This window comes from Pleurodeles waltl, chromosome 6 (genome assembly GCF_031143425.1).
Source record: "Pleurodeles waltl isolate 20211129_DDA chromosome 6, aPleWal1.hap1.20221129, whole genome shotgun sequence".
Lineage (NCBI taxonomy): Eukaryota > Metazoa > Chordata > Amphibia > Caudata > Salamandridae > Pleurodeles > Pleurodeles waltl.
Window position 1 is genome coordinate 1,661,807,680 of NC_090445.1, and position 20,957 is coordinate 1,661,828,636.

General features: G+C 44.6%; 1 protein-coding gene across 2 annotated transcripts in view; it reads left to right on the forward strand.

The window, feature by feature from the left end:
• INPP5E (inositol polyphosphate-5-phosphatase E) overlaps nucleotides 1-20,957 on the forward strand; it is a 238,358-nt gene that overhangs the window by 146,188 nt on the left and 71,213 nt on the right. For both annotated transcript variants that reach the window (XM_069241603.1, XM_069241604.1), the window contains exon 9: nucleotides 806-921. In XM_069241603.1, the coding sequence (XP_069097704.1) occupies nucleotides 806-921 (116 nt within the window). The remainder of the gene's footprint in view (nucleotides 1-805; nucleotides 922-20,957) is intronic.

Consider the following 20,957-nt stretch of genomic DNA (forward strand, 5'->3'; position numbering starts at 1 on the left):
CTAATTATATAAAACATATACTGTCATACTATGCCTAATATTGGTGCCAGGAATTAGTAGCAGCCTTTCATGTTATTTTAAAATTCAGGTGGCGATTTATATTTTGATGGTAGCAATAAATCATCTTATGTGAGAAGAATGTGGTAAATCCTAGTCCACTGATGGAGAATCTAAGAGTGTAATTTCCTCCACCATATTACAGGGGTAATTAATAGGTTGATTGTCTGCCAATGCCAAATCCTTCAGTAGAGAATGTACCACTACACCTTCAAAATGTCAAATATATAGTTTCCACCCAAGTGTAATTCTGCTCTGTATTGTGATAAAGTTCTTAGGTTGCAACTTGAGTTTTGGCTTTGTTTATGGAGTGAACTGATCAACATTTGTGGACTTCGCATGTGCCTTCTCCAGGAGTTGTGATTTTGCCTTGGTGTTCCGTTGCCTGGTTAGTGAAGAAATCTATACAACTTTTTACTCAAAGGCCTTGGAAGCCCCAAGTGCTCCTTTTGTACCATGCCACTAGATTGTCAACTTTAATCATTTGTTGAAATTAGGCCACAAGAGAGTTTAAATATGTTTGATGGTGAACAGGAAGGAGAACATTAGGCTTCCAAAGACTGGTTCTGAGCTTGAATCAGTAAAGACAAGTCTTAGGGTTGAGTTAAATTCTAACTTTAGTCCAGGTAAAATAATTGAATTGACAATGCTTTCTATTACATCAGAGACCACTAACAAAAAGAAGCTTTTGTATTTTACTGCATTGAAGAATGCCAACAATGTCCCCATGTTATAATCTTTTTTACAGAATGTATTTTCAAAGGGTTTAAAGAAGGCGCCATTCATTTCCTTCCTACATACAAGTTTGATGTCGGATGTGATGTTTATGATACCACTTCCAAACAGAGAACACCATCATATACGGTAAGAGTAACGTCAGTGGTCACTATATTATGAAATGATAACTATCCACAAGGCTGGACTGAGAGATAAACGCAGCTATGGAACAAAGTCAGCCCTATTTTGCATTTAGTGAGAGCAGCAAGTGAGCCTAACCTTTTACATAACAGAAAGCCCCTTCACGTTTCTTTTTAACAAGGCCAAATAATATTTTTGGCACAGTGTACCAAATCTATTGGCTAAATCATTTTTAAGGCAAACATTCCGTGAGAGAAACTAATGAAATGGTAAGAAACTTGAGGTCAATTGTGAAGACCATTTTTTGGAATGTGTCCTGTTGTTCTTCGATTTCTAACCCCCACCCCCCTCTGCTCCCTCAGCAGAGCAAATACACTATTGTTCAAATTAAATCTGCTCACCTAGTCCTGTAAATTTCAGCCTTGCACTACATGTGCCACCATCTCCTACAAGGTCATGTAGGGCTCATTGTGACATAATAAAACCGCTAGTCTGTCCTTTCTACCAACTCCTAAGTCCCCATGCATGAAATAAAGATATATATTTCATCTGCAGAAAATATCCTGTGTCAAATACACATGTAGGTTAGTACCTCGGTACCTGGGTTAATTCTGTACAGCTCCACAGGGTGTTCTGAAAGTGTGGTGCAGAAACTTTAAATTGTTTAAAGTGCACACTATCTGACAGTGACTTAGTGTGATCACGAATAACATATGCACTTTGGAACTGCATATTCGCCCAGAAGGATATCTTGTAGCTGAATAATGGATCTTTATTGTTATCCAACTCAAAGGTACGCATTTTCTCGACCTCAGAAGGATGAAAGGCTGAGTGGACCCAGCAGGATTTTTAACCGTGACCTTATGGTGAATCTCTGATTTTTAGATTGGCTACTGAACCACTAGACCTGGTACTTTCCCCGAAGCATTAATGTTAGTACCCCTTCCAGTGCTGTTGATTTACTTGACTTTAATGTTGCCTTCATTCCTAGTTCTGGGAGGATACGTGCCTTCTACAAACACGATATATTTTTTCTCCTTTTCTCCAGTGTGAGCATGGTAGATATTGTAGCTCTTTGTATTCCAATATAGCTCAGACACATTTCTATCATGTCTCAAATCAAGCACGTGGGTTGAGACCCATCCTAATTTTTAGGAGCGAAGTAATCTGGGGACGGTTATCATCTTGGCAAAACTTTTCTTCTTCTGACAAGGTGGAAATTCAACCCAAAATCAGAGTTAGGTCCAAACATTTAAAATCAGGGTGTTCTTGTTCAGTCATGTATGGCTACCTATTGTGCAAAGGTATCCAGATACTGAAATGAATGATCCTTGTTAAGGAAACCATAGACCATCGAGCCTGCACATTGGACAGCCGTGAAGTAGGAACAAAAGTGACTTATGCATGTTGACCCTAAGAACCCGCACTAACCCAAATTAGTTGTCTCCATTCCAGTTCATGCATATAAGTGTTTTTTTCTGATAGCTAGAGAACCACATCACCTTTTTACAATGAGAGACATAAATCTTTTCCTCTATAAAATTTAAAATCACCCCCACTCCTTGGTTCAAACACATAAGCAAGGACTCTTTCTTATTCTTTTTGCAATCTCTTGTGGCTTAGTAATAGTACTCGTCATATGAGGACAAAGGCCTTCACGATTCATGCCATTTCTAGGCAACGAAGAATATGTAAACAGATACATTGACAACATAGCATCACACTCCTCATGAGTTGGATTTACCGCAAAGCCCTACTGCCTCTCATAAAGAATGCCACTTTCTCAAAGATGGGCCTTTTCGAAACACAAAAAATAGTGCCCTCAATTTATCACCTGGTTGGTGTCAGGGAAGAAGTCCATTGTGATGCTCAGTCAAAAGTGGCCTCACCAGTACCGGGTATCAGAAGTCATGTCTTTCATGCAAAAACAATCTACTTTTTCCTCAGTTACAAGATCAATTAACCTTGCATTGGGGACTAATTATTCATTTCTCCTTCCAATTGCTGAACCTCACATCCTGGTCCCTGCAAAGCCAACATATGCACATTTGAATATTCCCAGAGATAATGCCATCCTGTGACCTTCTAGAAAGAAATCCACCAGAAAGTGGCCTAGGTCTTAGGGAAAATCTTAAATCCTCTGAATTACTTCTTATTCAAAATGTGTTTACCTTTAAACATTACGTATATGCTGCTTGGACTTACTTAAATACTCCCAGTGTATGATATTACTTTGTTGGGTCACTACATCTGCATTCACTCCATCCATGTTTGACTCATCTAATTTTCATTTTGTCTTCGTAATGCTCAGCCAATTTCAGCCTTTAGCTTTATATTATACAGTAATGCTGACTTGGAAACAACCTTTTTGATAGAGTGCGCCTTTGCCAGAGGCTCAGTAAACGTGCACTTCCTTCAAAGAAGCCTTAGAATGTAATTCATGAAAAAATGTTCTGTAAAGAAAAACTTTCCAGAAAAATAGTTGTAATAAAATTTATTTTGTAGGTAGTTTGTAAAATAAGACAGATTTGTTAACAGTAAAAAAAACAGTTTGACAGTTAATACAAATCAGTTCGTCCTAAATGTATTATAATCGTCTAAGTAATTTCAAGTAACTTTTAATTATTAGAAATTCTTTATAATAGTATTGCCTCAAAATATTTTCATTTCAGCATAAATCCTACTTGCTCCTACTCGGAGGCAATGCTGTTATTTGGATGGTTTCCTAATTAATTCAAAAGCCCTAATGGTATTTCACTTAAATCAGGAAATAATCCTTCATGTTTTAATCACGATCCCATGCTTTTTTTTTTTCTTTAGCTAAACAGTACATTATACGATTTTGATGTTACCGAGCTCTATAGTAGTATCTCGAAATAACTGCTTCTTTCTGTATTTCTGCTCATTTCTTCATAACCTAAACCAGAAACAGCCAAAGCTATTATTTCAAGTTGAAGCATCACCTGAAAATCTAAATATTCTAGCACCTTGATGTATCCCATTGTATTCCTGCCACCTAGTGGCTGTAACAAAAAGTTTTCTCTCAGGGGTTTGCCGTTGATATTCATAAGCACTGATTAGTTCTGCCCCCTGGGGAGATTCTGGTGCAGTTCTTACAAAGTCACATTTAATTCGCCTTACTTCGGAAAGGCCAGGAAAACATATATGCCAGACATTTTGATATGTTTCATTTTTCCAGCCTTAAAAACAGGCTATATTACCAATGTTTGTGGAATTACTTTAAAATTTAGATTGAAAAAAGGGTCACATTTTTTAAATATGTTATGTTATACTTATTTATATAGCGCCTAACTGCCCGAAGGCCTCGTAGCGCTTGTATTGCCATAGCAGAAGTGAGCTATTTATGTTCGTAGAGGAGTTTAGATTTTAAATAGCCAGGTCTTCAAGACCTTCCTAAAGGAAGTCTCTTGAGAGTTAGATCTTATATTGAGAGGCAGGTTATTCCAGAGCAAAGCACCTTGATATGCCAGTGATCTTCCTCCCCATCTTGCTTTCTTCTCCAAATAACTTAAACAGAATAGTGAGCTTTTAAAGACACCCTTCACAAATGCCTTTATCATCATTTTTTTTAAGTAAGCTAAAGAATAATCCAAAGCAATGTAGTCTGCATAGGCTGCAGCCCTGAAACAATGTAAATAGGACACTGGACCTTTCAGGGCATTCTGACCCCCAGCATACCATCATGTTATGTGGAGGTGTCAGTTTCTTCAGTTCTTTTTTCCTGCTCCTGCTGACAGGATCCTGGAGTAGAGCTCTGCTTTTTAAAAGTTTTTTTCCCCACAAAAATATCAATCTCAGGTTTTCTAAACTGATTCACTCAATATCCTTTAGGGTGTAGAGCATTTTTAGATACTTTTTTGGCTGGAAATGTATCTAATTTGTCTCACAATGCCATCCCTTCTTGCAAACTGCCCAGACTGTGGCAGAAATATTGCAAAAACAGACCCACGCAGGATCTGTATCTTATGTTTGCCTGACTGCCATGACTCCAAGACGTTTTGCCAATGCAATACCCTATCCAGGCGCACTTTGAGGGAAAGAGAGATTTGCATCCATGATCACCTGAAGCACGGCAGACAGCAAGATTCCATGACTGGTGAGACTTCAGATGGGCGACGAGAAACTGCACCCTCTGCCATTCCCCCTAAGTCATACTCTGAGGACTCTCATAGGAGGAGATCTAAAAAGAGGACATCTGGTCGAAGACATTGCTTCCGTTCCATGTCAAGGACAACCTCAAGAAGAGGTACTGCACCTATTTGCTCGCCGTCAAGAGATGGTTAAATGTCGAGAACCCTTACAACGACAAGGAAGAGGTCACCTTCGACATTGAGACACCATGCAACGTTGAGAACTTAGACATCAAGGCATCATACAACTGCCTTGACCAAGACAGCGGAGTGACTGTCACAGATGAAAACACAGATTTTTTTTTTCAGAGTCTGATTCAGAGTACTGGCTTATTCACTATCTAGGCCGTCCTTCCCAGTGACCATTCCAGATTCGCTAACATCCCCTTGTGTTACAGTGGAATCTACTTCACCTCATCCTTCTCCTCCTCCTCCTCCACCTCCTCCTCCTCAACCAATGAATCCAGCAGTACCACCATTGCCAGTTTCTTCCAGTCTCTCCTCCGCCACAACCTGCTGAGGCGGTGACACATACACCACGTTGTCCTAGATCTGGCACCCATCACTCCAGACCTCACTCCTATAGGTCTAGGTCAAGATCACACCATCAACATCATTCAAGATCTTGCAGTTGTTCTCATTCAAGGTATGGAAGGTTCTCAACATCTAGATCAAGATTCTCCCAATCTCACCATATATCATCTTCAAGATTGTATTCGCCTCCTTAAACTGATTCTCCTCCATCGAGAACATCACCAGTATATGATATTGACACCTTCCGGAAAGTTCTTATCTAGGGAGCTATCAAACTGAATGTAGATTTTTCGACTACTCTACAACATCCACATCAGTAATCTTTGAGACACTTCATCAGAGGTCCCCCTCTAGACCACTACTCGCTTTTGTTCCAAGACCTCTAGAACTATCTATGCAGCTTTTCCTAACTTTCACTGTGGTAAAGGCTGCTCCATCACGCTTCCAAAAGAAATAAAGACCACTGGATCAAGATCCGTCCTTTCCTCGCACAGATCCAAATCCAGACTCAGTCATTGTTTGAGCAGCTTGGAAACTTCATGAAATGGCTCTATCTTCTATGGAACCACCTGAAAAGGAGAGTAAGATACTTGATTCAGTGGGCAGAAAGGTCTGTAGAACCTCTGCAGTTTCCAGGAAAGCTACTAGTGCAACTCCTGTCCTAGGACGCTATGACAGATCTCTTTGGGACTCCATTCACCAGTTCATGGGCGATCTTCCCAGAGATTAGTGTCAGGATTTACAAGAGTGTGTTAATGAAGGCATGATGGTGTCAAACCAGATCATCAGTGCTGCAGCAGATGCCTCCACTCTAGCAGCCCATGGCTACTATCACAGCTAGCTCTTCAGCACTGTTCTTAGTTGATACTAACAAGGTTGAAACCAGAAGCCCAAGATTGTATTTTTAACCTGCCATTTTCTGGTTATACCTTGTTTGGCTCTCATGCCGACGGTGTGATGTTCAGGATGAATTCTGAACGTGACACCCTCAATGTGGTCAGATTGGAAAAGAGGAGAGAATATAGAAAAGATTCATATTGACCCTATGAGTAGAGGCTCTATGGCTGCTGCTTTTTCCACCTTAGGGTTCAAACCTCTGACACGTCTGCAGGACAGCAGCATTGACAAATATCTCTGCCACACTGGCCTCAACAGCAGTGCCATCAGTCAAAAGGCAGAGGGGGACACTAGTCATCTGCCCAAGCCACTAAAACAATGGCTTACAAACAATGAGTTACCCCCCCTTCCCATTGTGTACTCTGGTAGTAGGAAGCATACCATATTTCCCTCAAGAGTTGCAAAAGATACCCACCAACAAGTAGATTCTGAATATTGTAGAGCATGGACACTGCCCCAGATTCAAGTGTCCCCCACTATATATTCCACCGAAGAAAGATTACATTTTCCAGCGGGATCAACTGCAACAAGAAGTATCCATCTTTTTGCTGTAACAGGCAGTGGAAAACGACCCCTCTCATCTGACAGGAACAGGAATTTATTCCTATTACTTTCTAGTGAAGAAGAGGGTGCCCAAAAATGAATACAGACCCATTTTGGATCCCAAAAAAAGCAAACAAATGGGTTCACAAACAAAAATTCTGAATGTTAGCTCTTCATCATATCTACCCTCAAATCCATCAAGGTGACTGGCTGTCCTCGATAGACCAGCAAGATGCCTATTTTCACATCCCAGTAGCCAAAAAACATTGAAAATTTCTGAGGTTCGTGGCAGGAAAAGACCACTGCCAATACAAAGCCCTTCCCTTTGGCCTCAAGACTGCACCATAAACTTTCTCCAATTACAAGACGGTTGTAGCAGCCTTCCTCAGGAAAATGAGACTCTTCGTCTTTCCATATCTGGACGATTGCCTCATCAAGTCCTCTTCCTATCCAAGAGTGTGTCCTTTGGAGGAGAGACAATTGTAAGAAAGTACCCTCTTTTTGGCTTGGTTACCCCCACTTTTTGCCTGCTGCCACTGTTTTGACTGTTCACTGGGATCCTGCTAACCAGGACCCCAGTGACTGTGCTCTCTCCCTATAAATATGTTTCTTCCTGACTTAGTACACCCCACAATTGGCATGCTAGTGCCCCATGTAAGTCCCCAGTATATGGTACCCAGGTACCCAGGGCATTGGGGCACTAGGGGTTTCCCATGGGCTGCATCATGTATTGTGACTCTCATGGAAGCCCATGCAAAATGTGTATGCAGGCCTGACATTGCAGCCTGCGTGAAAAGTTGCATGCACCCTTTCACTACAGGTCACTGCACCAGGTCACTTTAAGTCACCCCTATGGCAGACCCTCCTAGCCCAGAGGGTAGCGTGCAAGTACCTGTGTGTGAAGGCACCCTTGCATGAGCAGAGGTGCCCTTACGAACTCCAGCTCCATTTTCCTGGACTTCGTAAGTGTGGGAAGCCATTTTACCCGTGTGCTGAACATAGGTCACTACCTATGTACAGCCACACAATGGTAACTCCAAAACTGGACATGTTGGATATCATACATGTCGGAAGCATACCCCAATTCTGTTCCCAATATTGTATGTATCCATGCACTCTGGGGGTTCCTTAGAGGACCCCTAGCTTTACTCTTACCAGTTTGCAGGGTTTTCCCCGGCAGCCCTTGCTGCCATCATACAGACAGGTTTCTGACCTCCTGCTGCTTGACCAGCTCAACCCAAGGAAGGCAGAACAAAGGATTTCCTTTGGGAGTGGGAGGCTGCCCCCTCTCCCTAGGTGTTACTGGTTTGGGAGGGGTAGCCTCTCCAAGCACCGGTATGCTTTGAAGTGCACATTAGGTGCCCTCCTTGCATAAACCGATTTGCACCAGTCCAGGAACCCCCAGTCCCTGATTTGGCTTGAAACTGGAAAATAGAAAGAGGAGTGACCACTCCCCTGTCCATCACGACCCCAGGGGTGGTGCCCGGAGCTCCTCCAAGTGGCCGCTTGATTTTGCCATAGTGAATCTAAGGTGGGCAGAGGCCCCTTGGAGCATCTGAGTGGCCAGCTGAGGCAGTTGACGTCACTGCCCACTCCTGATAGGTGGTCACCCGGCTAGGTGGCCAGTCCACCTTCCTGGGCTATTTAGGGTCTCCCTCTTGGCTGGTTCCTCAGATGTGACGTCCAAGATTCCAGCAGGACTCCTCTGCATTGTTTACTTCAGCTTCTGGCCACTGGGACTGCAACTGGACCCTCCAGAAACCGACAATCTGCAACTCCAGTGACGACTCGGCTCTGCAACATTGTATCTCTGGCTCCTTCCAGCAACTGCAACATTTCCCTGGCTGTGTATCCTCTGAGGGCAACAAGTCTTCAGCCTGCACAAGAAGTAAGAAGGAATCTTCCATGGAGTGAAGGCGTCACTCCCCTGCATCTGCAGGCACCAACTGCAACGACGTCCGGCTTCATGGATCTTCTCTCCTGCAAAACTACGTGGAATCTGCAACACAGGTGGTGGTATGGAGTGGTCCCCTCGGTCCTCTCCGCCAGCTATCCAACTTGGGAGACGGTGAGCCTTTGCCTTTCGTTGCAGGACAGTACCCCCTGTGCACTGCAACTCTTGCAGCTACCAAGGCTTAGTGGCTCTTCTTCCAAGGGATCTTCAGGCTCTGTGTAGCCCCAGCCTCCAGGACTCCTACCTGCAAAGCACAGTTTCCTGCCTACTGCTTCAGCGACGTGGGACTCCTCTTCAGGTGTGCTGAGTGGGCCTCACTATGACTCCTGTGACTGCTGCCTGTGAGTTGCCTGCAGGCTGCATCCTCATCTTCTGACTCTCCTCACTGTTGAGGGTCACCTGGGACTCCCCCACTTGTGTTGAGTCCCCCTGGACCTTCCTGGTCCCCAGCAGCTCAGCAACTCTTGCCTTTGCCAAGGCTTGTTGGTGGTTTTTTCACAGCACTGACTGACTGCAACTCTTCTTCCGATGTGGGACATCGACTGCATCACTTCTGGAACTCTTCTTCTTATGTGCTGTATAGCTAACTCCTTGTCTTCATCGTCAACCTGGTCCTGCATCTCCAGGAGGATGGGTAGTGGCTCCTGCCCAACCGGGCATTCCAACTGGAACTGGACTTGGCCCCCTTCATTTGCAGGTCCTCTTCTGTCAGGATCCACCTTTTGTTTCTTCCAGTCTTGCTTGGGTCTTGCACAGTCATTTTCCAAAGGTAACCTGTGGGTTTGGGGAAAAACCAGTCCTTACCTCCTTTCTCCTGGTCGCTCGGGGACGCCCTAAGACTTACCTTTTGGGGTTCCTATTTCCTCCACCGCCCCTCTACAGATTCCACTTCCTTAGGTGGGGAACTGACTGTTGCATTCCACTTACTAGGTATATGGTTTGGTCTCTCCCAGGTTCTCCATTTTATTCTGCTATTTCACTGTTTTCTATTGCTTTCTATGCCAATTCCTGACCTCTAATGTGTATATAATTGTCAGGAGATTACCCATTAAATCAAATTTCCACGACAGCAGATGCCTTTTACCCAGCTCCCTCCAACAGATGCGTGCTCAGACTTTACTGATTATCTGGACCCTACATCTGCTAAGGAGTAAGGGGAATGGGAATAGAAAGAGAGACTGCCTCCAGATCCCGTTCCAGCCTGGTTTTCCCACTTGAAGATAGGATATTCAGTGTGTGCTTCTGTAACCTGCACCTTTCTTATTATTGGGATTTCTTTAAAGGAAGGACCTGCAGTCAGGTGATAAGAGCATAGATAAGTACATTCCTACTGCACATTCAACTGTTCAGCCATTCACATTCACCCAACTCTATCGTTCTCCTAACCTGGATCTTTTGAGAGACTAGCCTCTCTCTAAGAGAACAATGTTATTTTAATGTCTTCTTTTCTCCAGGAGTCAGAGGTATCCAAGGTACTCTGGGGAACATTTCAAAGGTTCGCAAATATACAATCTACTTATGTCTCTTACAGGAAACTAAAACTCCTTCTTGAGGTTCAGCTTTCTCAATCATAGTCTCTAGGAATTAGTCTGAGCACTGGGGTTTGTTTCTAAGACTGGCAAGTCTGCAAGACGAAGAGTTTTTGAATATATATGTACATATATATTTTGGCAAGTCTGGAAATCATACAAAAGGATTCTTTACTGCAGTTGCTTAAAGTTCTGTTAAGCCAAAACAAACTCCCCTCAGAAAGCCGATAGCCAGTTGTTGGAAGAAGGAAGAAATTCAGCTTCTCCAGAAGGGAAAAAGTAGCTGGTGTGCAGACTGTAACAAGAAAAATAATTAATTTCTCACAACTGGAAGAATTCTCTATGAAATGAAGCGCCTCAGGAACACTGCTCATTCTCCTCAGGATGACAGTTGAAGTGCACAGCTCCCAGAGAGAAACAGCTGGAGGGAAGCTTCAGCACGAGACTAAGGTAGAAACACTAGAGCGCTGACCTTACAAAGATTTGCGACCACCATCATGAGTGGCAGTGAAACCTGAAGAAGCTAGTTCTAAGAACAGCCTCCGCAAGAGCCACCGGGAGTGAGGACGCCGCTGCAACCAACATGGGTACACGGAAAAGGGTAATCGTTTTTGCTGAGGGAAGAACTTAACAACACTGGCAAAAGTTTTCCTGACAATAATAGTGTGTTTACCTCACTTGTAGTGGTATTGTATGAGCTCTGCAGGTCTCCTAGATAAGTCTTGGATGCTCATCCACAGCTACCCCTAGTGAGCCCTGGATCCCTAGACACCACCTGCACCTCACTAATAGAGGATACCTGGACCTGCCACAAGGTGAGAACACCATAGGTGCTCACCAGACACCAGGCCAGCTTCCTTCAACAATTACCTATCCTTCAGAAATGTTGCAATCTGAAGAAAACATTCCATCCAACAGTGAGACAAGTCACTTCCCTTGTGGGTTCAGTGGCATTGTGCATCTTTCTAGTTCTGCATACATGTCTCTTCATGTGGGCTCTCTAACCATGCCTGGAAGATCAATGGGATCAGACCTCTGCAAGATGGGAAGCAAAGTGTTTCTGACCAGTCATTTGAAACAGTCACTCAAATGACAGTGGCGCTCAGAGAATCTTTCAAAGAGATGAATTTCCACCAAGACATTCCAGCCCAGACCATAGTCACAGATGCCTCCTTGACAGTTTGAAGTGCTTATTGAAGTGCTCATATGGACCATCGACAGATTCAAGGCCTGTGGTTTCTGAGGGAACAGTCTTACAAATCAAACTTCTGGAACTAAGGGCAGTACATCTAGCCCTGAAAGATTTTCTCCTGTTGTTCAGAACAGACTCTCTCCTTGTTCAGATGGACAATACAACAACCATGCATTATTTGAACAAGTAGGGAGGAGAAAAACCCAGAATTCTGTCCTCGGAGGCTCAAAACATCTAGAAGTGGCTCATCTCCAGGGATCTCAAGATTACTTCAATCCATCTTCTGGGAACCAGAATGCTCAGGTGGACTCGGAGCAGAGTCATTCAAGAAAATCATGAGCGGGTTCTAAACAATGCCGTACTTTGAGACATCCCCTCAGATTGGGGTTTCCATAAATAGATTTTTTCGCAGACAGATAAAACAAAAAATGTCCAGGCTTCGCATCGAGGTTCCACCATCGGGCATTCTGGGGAATGGCCTACAGTTCGATTGGTCAGGCATATTTCTTTACGCCTTACCTCTGATTTGCCTCCAGCTGACCGTGATTATCAAGTTCTCATACTCGAAAGCAGAATGATTCTCATTGCTCCAGAGTAGACTCGACAGTTGTAATACACAGATCTTTTCACCTCTCTAAGTGTCCACACAGGAAGCTGCCTTGCAGACCGGATTTTCTTCACAAGTTTGCTGCTGAACTGATTTGTTGCATCCTAAACGTTCCTCAGGAATGCATGGATGTGCTAAAAGAAGCCATATCGTCTCCATCTAGCTAAAGTGAAATTGAATTAATCCTCAATTAGAGTACATCTTGCATCTATCACAGCTTATCGAAAAAGTCCATCACAAACGTCGTTTTTCACAATACCTGTTGTTAAAGATTTTTTGCAAGGCATTAAGAAGATATATCCTCCTCTCTGGAGACCTTCTCCTCCATGCCTTTGTCCTCTTTCGCCTGATGGGCCCCTCCCTTCAAACCCATTCATATGACTTCTCTACAACGCCTCTCTTGGAAGGCTTCCTCCTGAGAACCATTACTTCAGCTCGCAGATTTAGTGAGACAGAGGCTCTCTGTTCACATGAACCTTACATGGAATTCCATAGCAACAGGGTAGTGATGAGGACCCATTCTAAATTCCATGTCAATCAGACTATTACTTTAGCTACATCCTTTCAGAGCCTCTCTTCTCCTGTAGGGACATCTCTCCACACTCTAAATGTTAGAAGGGTTTTGAAGTTCTGTCTACATAGGACACAAACTTTAAGAAATTCAAAACAACTCTTTGTCAACTATTATCCACTACTGACAGGATATACCACTTTCAAATAATCCGTATCCAGATGGATTGTGTCCTGCATAATCCAGTGTTATCAAAAAGAAAACAAAACCTATCCGATAAACCTACAGCCCACTGTACCAGGGGTAAATCATCTACTGCTGCTATGGTTTGGAACATCCCAAGTGTTGAAATTTGCAAGGCTGCAACTTGGAGATTAGTTTGCACCTTAATGAGACACTGTTGTATTGATTCGGATGCTTAGGCTGATGCCCAAGTAGGGCAAGCATCTCTAAAGAATTTGCTTGCCTAATTTTATTTTTCTCCTTTTTTTATGTCTTCATTCCTGGAATCTTTGAGGGATAAGCGTGTGAACCTGTTCAGTGCTTATGATTATCAATGGAGATCCCCTGAGGGAGAAGGAATGGCTTCTTACCTGTGATCCTAGTTCTGTCTTTGGGCATTGCCACTGAAATTATAAGCAATCCTCCCTCCTCGACAGAAGAGATACTACATGTATACCACTATTCTACTGATCCTCTCATCAAAAGGAGTCGAGGAAACTGTCACCTAAAGGAAATAATTGGATATTGGAGTTCAGAAGACCCTTAAATGTGCAGTGTCCTATTTTCATTGTTTCAATGGTGCAGCCTATACAGGCTATGTATTATTCCTTAGCTTACATACATAAGGGGGGTGTTAGACAGTGGAGAAATTGGTGCTCAAACACCTGGTCGGCACACTTAAAGTTGCACAAATATCAATAAAGCGGTGCTCTCATAAGGGAAACACCCTCATCCCTAAACCTGAAAAACCATGTTAATCAGACAATATAGCAACATCAGAGGCACACACGCTTAAGTAAATAATAACTCATACCTTTCATTATTGGTTTATAGTCCATATACGTATCTTGATCATGTGAAGATGAACCATCAAAGTCCAAAACACACTGTCATGAAGAGAATCTGATCACATGGCAAGCAAATACAAAGCGTCTCAGTTCTTCCGTGTGGTTCAACCAGTTTGTAGTTTATTTATTTCAAGCACAATTCTTGTCCTTCTGTGTATGCAGAAGTTGAATTTCAAATGTACCACAGCCAACACATGTTTCGTCTTAGAGAATAACCCAACGACTTCCTCAGGTCTGGAATTTCATCAAAAATATCTTAATGTAAATGAGAGAAATCACAACTGCAACAAACACAATCCCTTCACCAAAATATCCTAGGAATGGAGACTAGTTATTGTAAATCCCCTCATAGTACATATTTTTAAGAGTAAGGACAGTTATTTGTTAATATTCTTGTGATCTAAGTTTACATTAACTCTTGGTGCACCATGGAAATTCATAGGCCCATATTGTGCAGAGCACAAAACCTACCAAGTGAAAAGTGTAATAAACCATGCACACACATGTGCAACAGAACCTAGTGAATAACACAAATAAAACTACTCTCAAAACTCTACCTGATGCAATATCAGTTCTTTAATCAACTTAATAAGTTTGAACATCATACTGGACGAGCTTCAACATAATGCCTTGCCTCGTATTAGCTGTCAAAATTCAAACCAGAACTACTAGATCAATCTGACATTTCATACGGTAGTCATTAGATCTGTTTAGTGAAAACGAGAGCAAAATCCCTTGTGGTGCACCGGCATCCACCGTCGTAACAACTCTAGCGATTAATAATTGGGGAGCAATAAACATTATTATTTTTTTATTTACATATAAAGAATGGGGTGTGACCGTAAAACCATAGCTAATAGGCATGTACTGAACAGCTCACCTGATAAATGTTGAGGCAATACCAAATAGTGAAAAGTGATGCTGCGAGTATCGATCACGAGTACGCTGTCATTTTTGATACTGGAAATGCCTCCTTTTAAGAAATCGTGGAGGTAAAGGAAGGACTTCATTACACAACCTTCCTTGCCCACCATCTTAAAGGTACAACATCACATCAGTCCCCCGTAAGAGGATTCTCGAAATAACATTAATTGCGTCCTTCACCAAAAAGAACCATATATAGTGCCCCAGCTGAAATCACAAGTTAAATCATGTTCATTCGATCCAAACTTAGAGGGATACAAAAATGGGTTACAGTATAGCGAGGTCCGAACATGAGTGCACCTGTAACCATGGAAAGCAGCAAAATGGTATTCGTAGAGCAGAAATAGCTAGACCGCCTCCAAGAACTCTAAAGGACTGTAAAACTGTCATTAAATCTCCGACATCATCGAATTGTGTTGATCCAAAGGCCATATTTATGTGTATACCAAAGCCTCTGACCAACATGGTTATCGTACCTTGGTCCAAAACAACAAAATAATGGAGCAAACCGCCCTCATATGAATATATGTATCCAGTGTCACACCACTGTCTCAATTGTTGTGAAACAAGCAAATCAAGGTTAAAAAAAGGCAAACATGATGTAAAAAAAAATATTATAATGTAAAACAAAATCTATCTACAAAATACCAAAATGAGGTCTAGTCATATTGATGTTCGAGAGAATATTGTGAATCACCCCCACATATGTATGTAGGAAGTTGGCTCTGTATGTGCTATTTCAAAGTAAGGAATAGCATGCACAGAGTCCAAGGGTTCCCCTTAGAGGTAGAATAGTGGTAAAAATAGATAATACTAATGCTCTATTTTGTGGTAGTGTGGTCGAGCAGTAGGCTTATCCAAGGAGTAGTGTTAAGCATTTGTTGTACATACACATAGACAATAAATGAGGTACACACACTCAGAGACAAATCCAGCCAATAGGTTTTGTATAGAAAAATATCTTTTCTTAGTTTATTTTAAGAACCACAGGTTCAAATTTAACATGTAATATCTTGTTTGAAAGGTATTGCAGGTAAGTACATTAGGAACTTTGAATCATTTCAATTGCATGTATACTTTTCAAGTTATTGACAAATAGCTACTTTAAAAGTGGACACTTGGTGCAATTTTCACAGTTCCTGGGGGAGGTAAGTTTTTGTTAGTTTTACCAGGTAAGTAAGACACTTACAGGGTTCAGTTCTTGGTCCAAGGTAGCCCACCGTTGGGGGTTCAGAGCAACCCCAAAGTCACCACACCAGCAGCTCAGGGCCGGTCAGGTGCAGAGTTCAAAGCGGTGCCCAAAAACGCATAGGCTAGAATGGAGAGAAGGGGGTGCCCCGGTTCCGGTCTGCTTGCAGGTAAGTACCCGCGTCTTCGGAGGGCAGACCAGGGGGGTTTTGTAGGGCACCGGGGGGGACACAAGCCCACACAGAAATTTCACCCTCAGCGGCGCGGGGGCGGCCGGGTGCAGTGTAGAAACAAGCGTCTGGTTCGCAATGTTAGTCTATGAGAGATCTCGGGATCTCTTCAGCGCTGCAGGCAGGCAAGGGGGGGGTTCCTCGGGGAAACCTCCACTTGGGCAAGGGAGAGGGACTCCTGGGGGTCACTTCTCCAGTGAAAGTCCGGTCCTTCAGGTCCTGGGGGCTGCGGGTGCAGGGTCTCTCCCAGGCGTCGGGACTTAGAATTCAAAGAGTCGCGGTCAGGGGAAGCCTCGGGATTCCCTCTGCAGGCGGCGCTGTGGGGGCTCAGGGGGGACAGGTTTTGGTACTCACAGTATCAGAGTAGTCCTGGGGTCCCTCCTGAGGTGTTGGATCTCCACCAGCCGAGTCGGGGTCGCCGGGTGCAGTGTTGCAAGTCTCACGCTTCTTGCGGGGAGCTTGCAGGGTTCTTTCAAGGCTGCTGGAAACAAAGTTGCAGCCTTTCTTGGAGCAGGTCCGCTGTCCTCGGGAGTTTCTTGTCTTTTCGAAGCAGGGGCAGTCCTCAGAGGATGTCGAGGTCGCTGGTCCCTTTGGAAGGCGTCGCTGGAGCAGGATCTTTGGAAGGCAGGAGACAGGCCGGTGAGTTTCTGGAGCCAAGGCAGTTGTCGTCTTCTGGTCTTCCTCTGCAGGGGTTTTCAGCTAGGCAGTCCTTCTTCTTGTAGTTGCAGGAATCTAATTTTCTAGGGTTCAGGGTAGCCCTTAAATACTAAATTTAAGGGCGTGTTTAGGTCTGGGGGGTTAGTAGCCAATGGCTACTAGCCCTGAGGGTGGGTACACCCTCTTTGTGCCTCCTCCCAAGGGGAGGGGGTCACAATCCTAACCCTATTGGGGGAATCCTCCATCTGCAAGATGGAGGATTTCTAAAAGTTAGAGTCACCTCAGCTCAGGACACCTTAGGGGCTGTCCTGACTGGCCAGTGACTCCTCCTTGTTATTCTCATTATTTTCTCCAGCCTTGCCGCCAAAAGTGGGGGCCGGGCCGGAGGGGGCGGGCAACTCCACTAGCTGGAGTGTCCTGCGGTGCTGTGACAAAGGGGTGAGCCTTTGAGGCTCACCGCCAGGTGTTACAGCTCCTGCCTGGGGGAGGTGTTAGCATCTCCACCCAGTGCAGGCTTTGTTACTGGCCTCAGAGTGACAAAGGCACTCTCCCCATGGGGCCAGCAACATGTCTCTAGTGTGGCAGGCTGCTGGAACTAGTCAGCCTACACAGATAGTCGGTTAAGTTTCAGGGGGCACCTCTAAGGTGCCCTCTGGGGTGTATTTTGCAATAAAATGTACACTGGCATCAGTGTGCATTTATTGTGCTGAGAAGTTTGATACCAAACTTCCCAGTTTTCAGTGTAGCCATTATGGTGCTGTGGAGTTCGTGTTTGACAAACTCTCAGACCATATACTCTTATGGCTACCCTGCACTTACAATGTCTAAGGTTTTGTTTAGACACTGTAGGGGTACCATGCTCATGCACTGGTACCCTCACCTATGGTATAGTGCACCCTGCCTTAGGGCTGTAAGGCCTGCTAGAGGGGTGTCTTACCTATACTGCATAGGCAGTGAGAGGCTGGCATGGCACCCTGAGGGGAGTGCCATGTCGACTTACTCGTTTTGTCCTCACTAGCACACACAAGCTGGCAAGCAGTGTGTCTGTGCTGAGTGAGAGGTCTCCAGGGTGGCATAAGACATGCTGCAGCTCTTAGAGACCTTCCTTGGCATCAGGGCCCTTGGTACTAGAAGTACCAGTTACAAGGGACTTATCTGGATGCCAGGGTCTGCCAATTGTGGATACAAAAGTACAGTTTAGGGAAAGAACACTGGTGCTGGGGCCTGGTTAGCAGGCCTCAGCACACTTTCAATTGTAAACATAGCATCAGCAAAGGCAAAAAGTCAGGGGGCAACCATGCCAAGGAGGCATTTCCTTACACAACCCCCCCCCCCAAACGAAAGAGGATGAGACTAACCTTTCCCAAGAGAGTCTTCATTTTCTAAGTGGAAGAACCTGGAAAGGCCATCTGCATTGGCATGGGCAGTCCCATGTCTGTGTTCCACTATAAAGTCCATTCCCTGTAGGGAGATGGACCACCTCAACAGTTTAGGGTTTTCACCTTTCATTTGCATCAGCCATTTGAGAGGTCTGTGGTCAGTTTGAACTAGGAAGTGAGTCCCAAAGAGGTATGGTCTCAGCTTCTTCAGGGACCAAACCACAGCAAAGGCCTCCCTCTCAATGGCACTCCAACGCTGCTCCCTGGGGAGTAACCTCCTGCTAATGAAAGCAACAGGCTGGTCAAGGCCATCATCATTTGTTTGGGACAAAACTGCCCCTATCCCATGTTCAGAGGCATCAGTCTGCACAATGAACTGCTTAGAATAATCTGGAGCTTTTAGAACTGGTGCTGAGCACATTGCTTGTTTCAGGGTGTCAAAGGCCTGTTGGCATTCCACAGTCCAGTTCACTTTCTTGGGCATTTTCTTGGAGGTGAGTTCAGTGAGGGCTGTCACAATGGATCCATATCCCTTCACAAACCTCCTATAATACCCAGTCAAGCCAAGGAATGCCCTGACTTGAGTCTGGGTTTTTGGAGCTACCCAGTCCAGAATAGTCTGGATCTTGGGTTGGAGTGGCTGAACTTGGCCTCCACCTACAAGGTGTCCCAAGTAAACCACAGTTCCCTGCCCTATCTGGCATTTGGATGCCTTGATAGAGAGGCCTGCAGATTGCAGAGCCTTCAAAACCTTCTTCAGGTGGACCAGGTGATCCTGCCAGGGGGAGCTAAAGACAGCAATATCATCAAGATAAGCTGTGCTAAAGGACTCCAAGCCAGCAAGGACTTGATTCACCAACCTTTGGAAGGTGGCAGGGGCATTCTTTAAACCAAAGGGCATAACAGTAAACTGATAATGCCCATCAGGTGTGGAGAATGCTGTTTTCTCTTTTGCTCCAGGTGCCATTTTTATTTGCCAGTACCCTGCTGTCAAGTCAAAGGTACTTAAGAATTGGGCAGCACCTAATTTATCTATGAGCTCATCAGCTCTAGGAATTGGATGAGCATCTGTCTTGGTGACAGAATTGAGCCCTCTGTAATCCACACAAAACCTCATCTCTTTCTTTCCATCTTTGGTGTGAGGTTTGGGGACTAAGACCACTGGGCTAGCCCAGGGGCTGTCAGAGCGCTCAATTACTCCCAATTCCAGCATCTTGTGGACTTCCACCTTGATGCTTTCCTTAACATGGTCAGACTGTCTAAAGATTTTGTTTTTGACAGGCATGCTGTCTCCTGTGTCCACATCATGGGTACACAGGGGTGTCTGACCAGGGGTTAAGGAGAAGAGTTCAGGAAACTGTTGTAGGACTCTCCTACAATCAGCTTGCTGTTGGCTCGAGAGGGTGTCTGAGTAGATCACTCCATCTACTGAGCCATCTTTTGGGTCTGATGACAGAAGATCAGGGAGAGGTTCACTCTCTGCCTCCTGATCCTCATCTGTTACCATCAACAGATTTACATCAGCCCTGTCATGGAAGAGCTTAAGGCGGTTCACATGGATCACCCTCTTGGGGCTCCTGCTTGTGCCCAGGTCCACCAGGTAGGTGACCTGACTCTTCCTTTCTAGCACTGGGTAAGGGCCACTCCATTTGTCCTGGAGTGCCCTGGGAGCCACAGGCTCCAGAACCCAGACTTTCTGTCCTGGTTGGAACTCAACCAGTGCAGCCTTTTGGTCATACCAAAACTTCTGGAGCTGTTGGCTGGCCTCAAGGTTTTTGGTTGCCTTTTCCATGTACTCTGCCATTCTAGAGCGAAGGCCAAGTACATAGTCCACTATGTCTTGTTTAGGCTCATGAAGAGGTCTCTCCCAGCCTTCTTTAACAAGAGCAAGTGGTCCCCTTACAGGATGACCAAACAGAAGTTCAAAGGGTGAGAATCCTACTCCCTTCTGTGGCACCTCTCTGTAAGCGAAAAGCAGACATGGCAAGAGGACATCCCATCTCCTTTTGAGCTTTTCTGGGAGCCCCATGATCATGCCTTTTAATGTCTTGTTGAATCTCTCAACTAAGCCATTAGTTTGTGGATGGTATGGTGTAGTGAATTTGTAAGTCACTCCACACTCATTCCACATGTGTTTTAGGTATGCTGACATGAAGTTGGTACCTCTGTCAGACACCACCTCCTTAGGGAAACCCACTCTGGTAAAGATACCAATGAGGGCCTTGGCTACTGCAGGGGCAGTAGTCGACCTAAGGGGAATAGCTTCAGGATACCTGGTAGCATGATCCACTACTACCAGGATATACATATTTCCTGAGGCTGTGGGAGGTTCTAGTGGACCAACTATGTCCACACCCACTCTTTCAAAGGGAACCCCCACCACTGGAAGTGGAATGAGGGGGGCCTTTGGATGCCCACCTGTCTTACCACTGGCTTGACAGGTGGGGCAGGAGAGGCAAAACTCCTTAACCATGTTGGACATATTGGGCCAGTAGAAGTGGTTGACTAGCCTCTCCCACGTCTTGGTTTGTCCCAAATGTCCAGCAAGGGGAATGTCATGGGCCAATGTTAGGATGAACTCTCTGAACAGCTGAGGCACTACCACTCTCCTAGTGGCACCAGGTTTGGGGTCTCTGGCCTCAGTGTGCAGGAGTCCATCTTCCCAATAGACCCTAT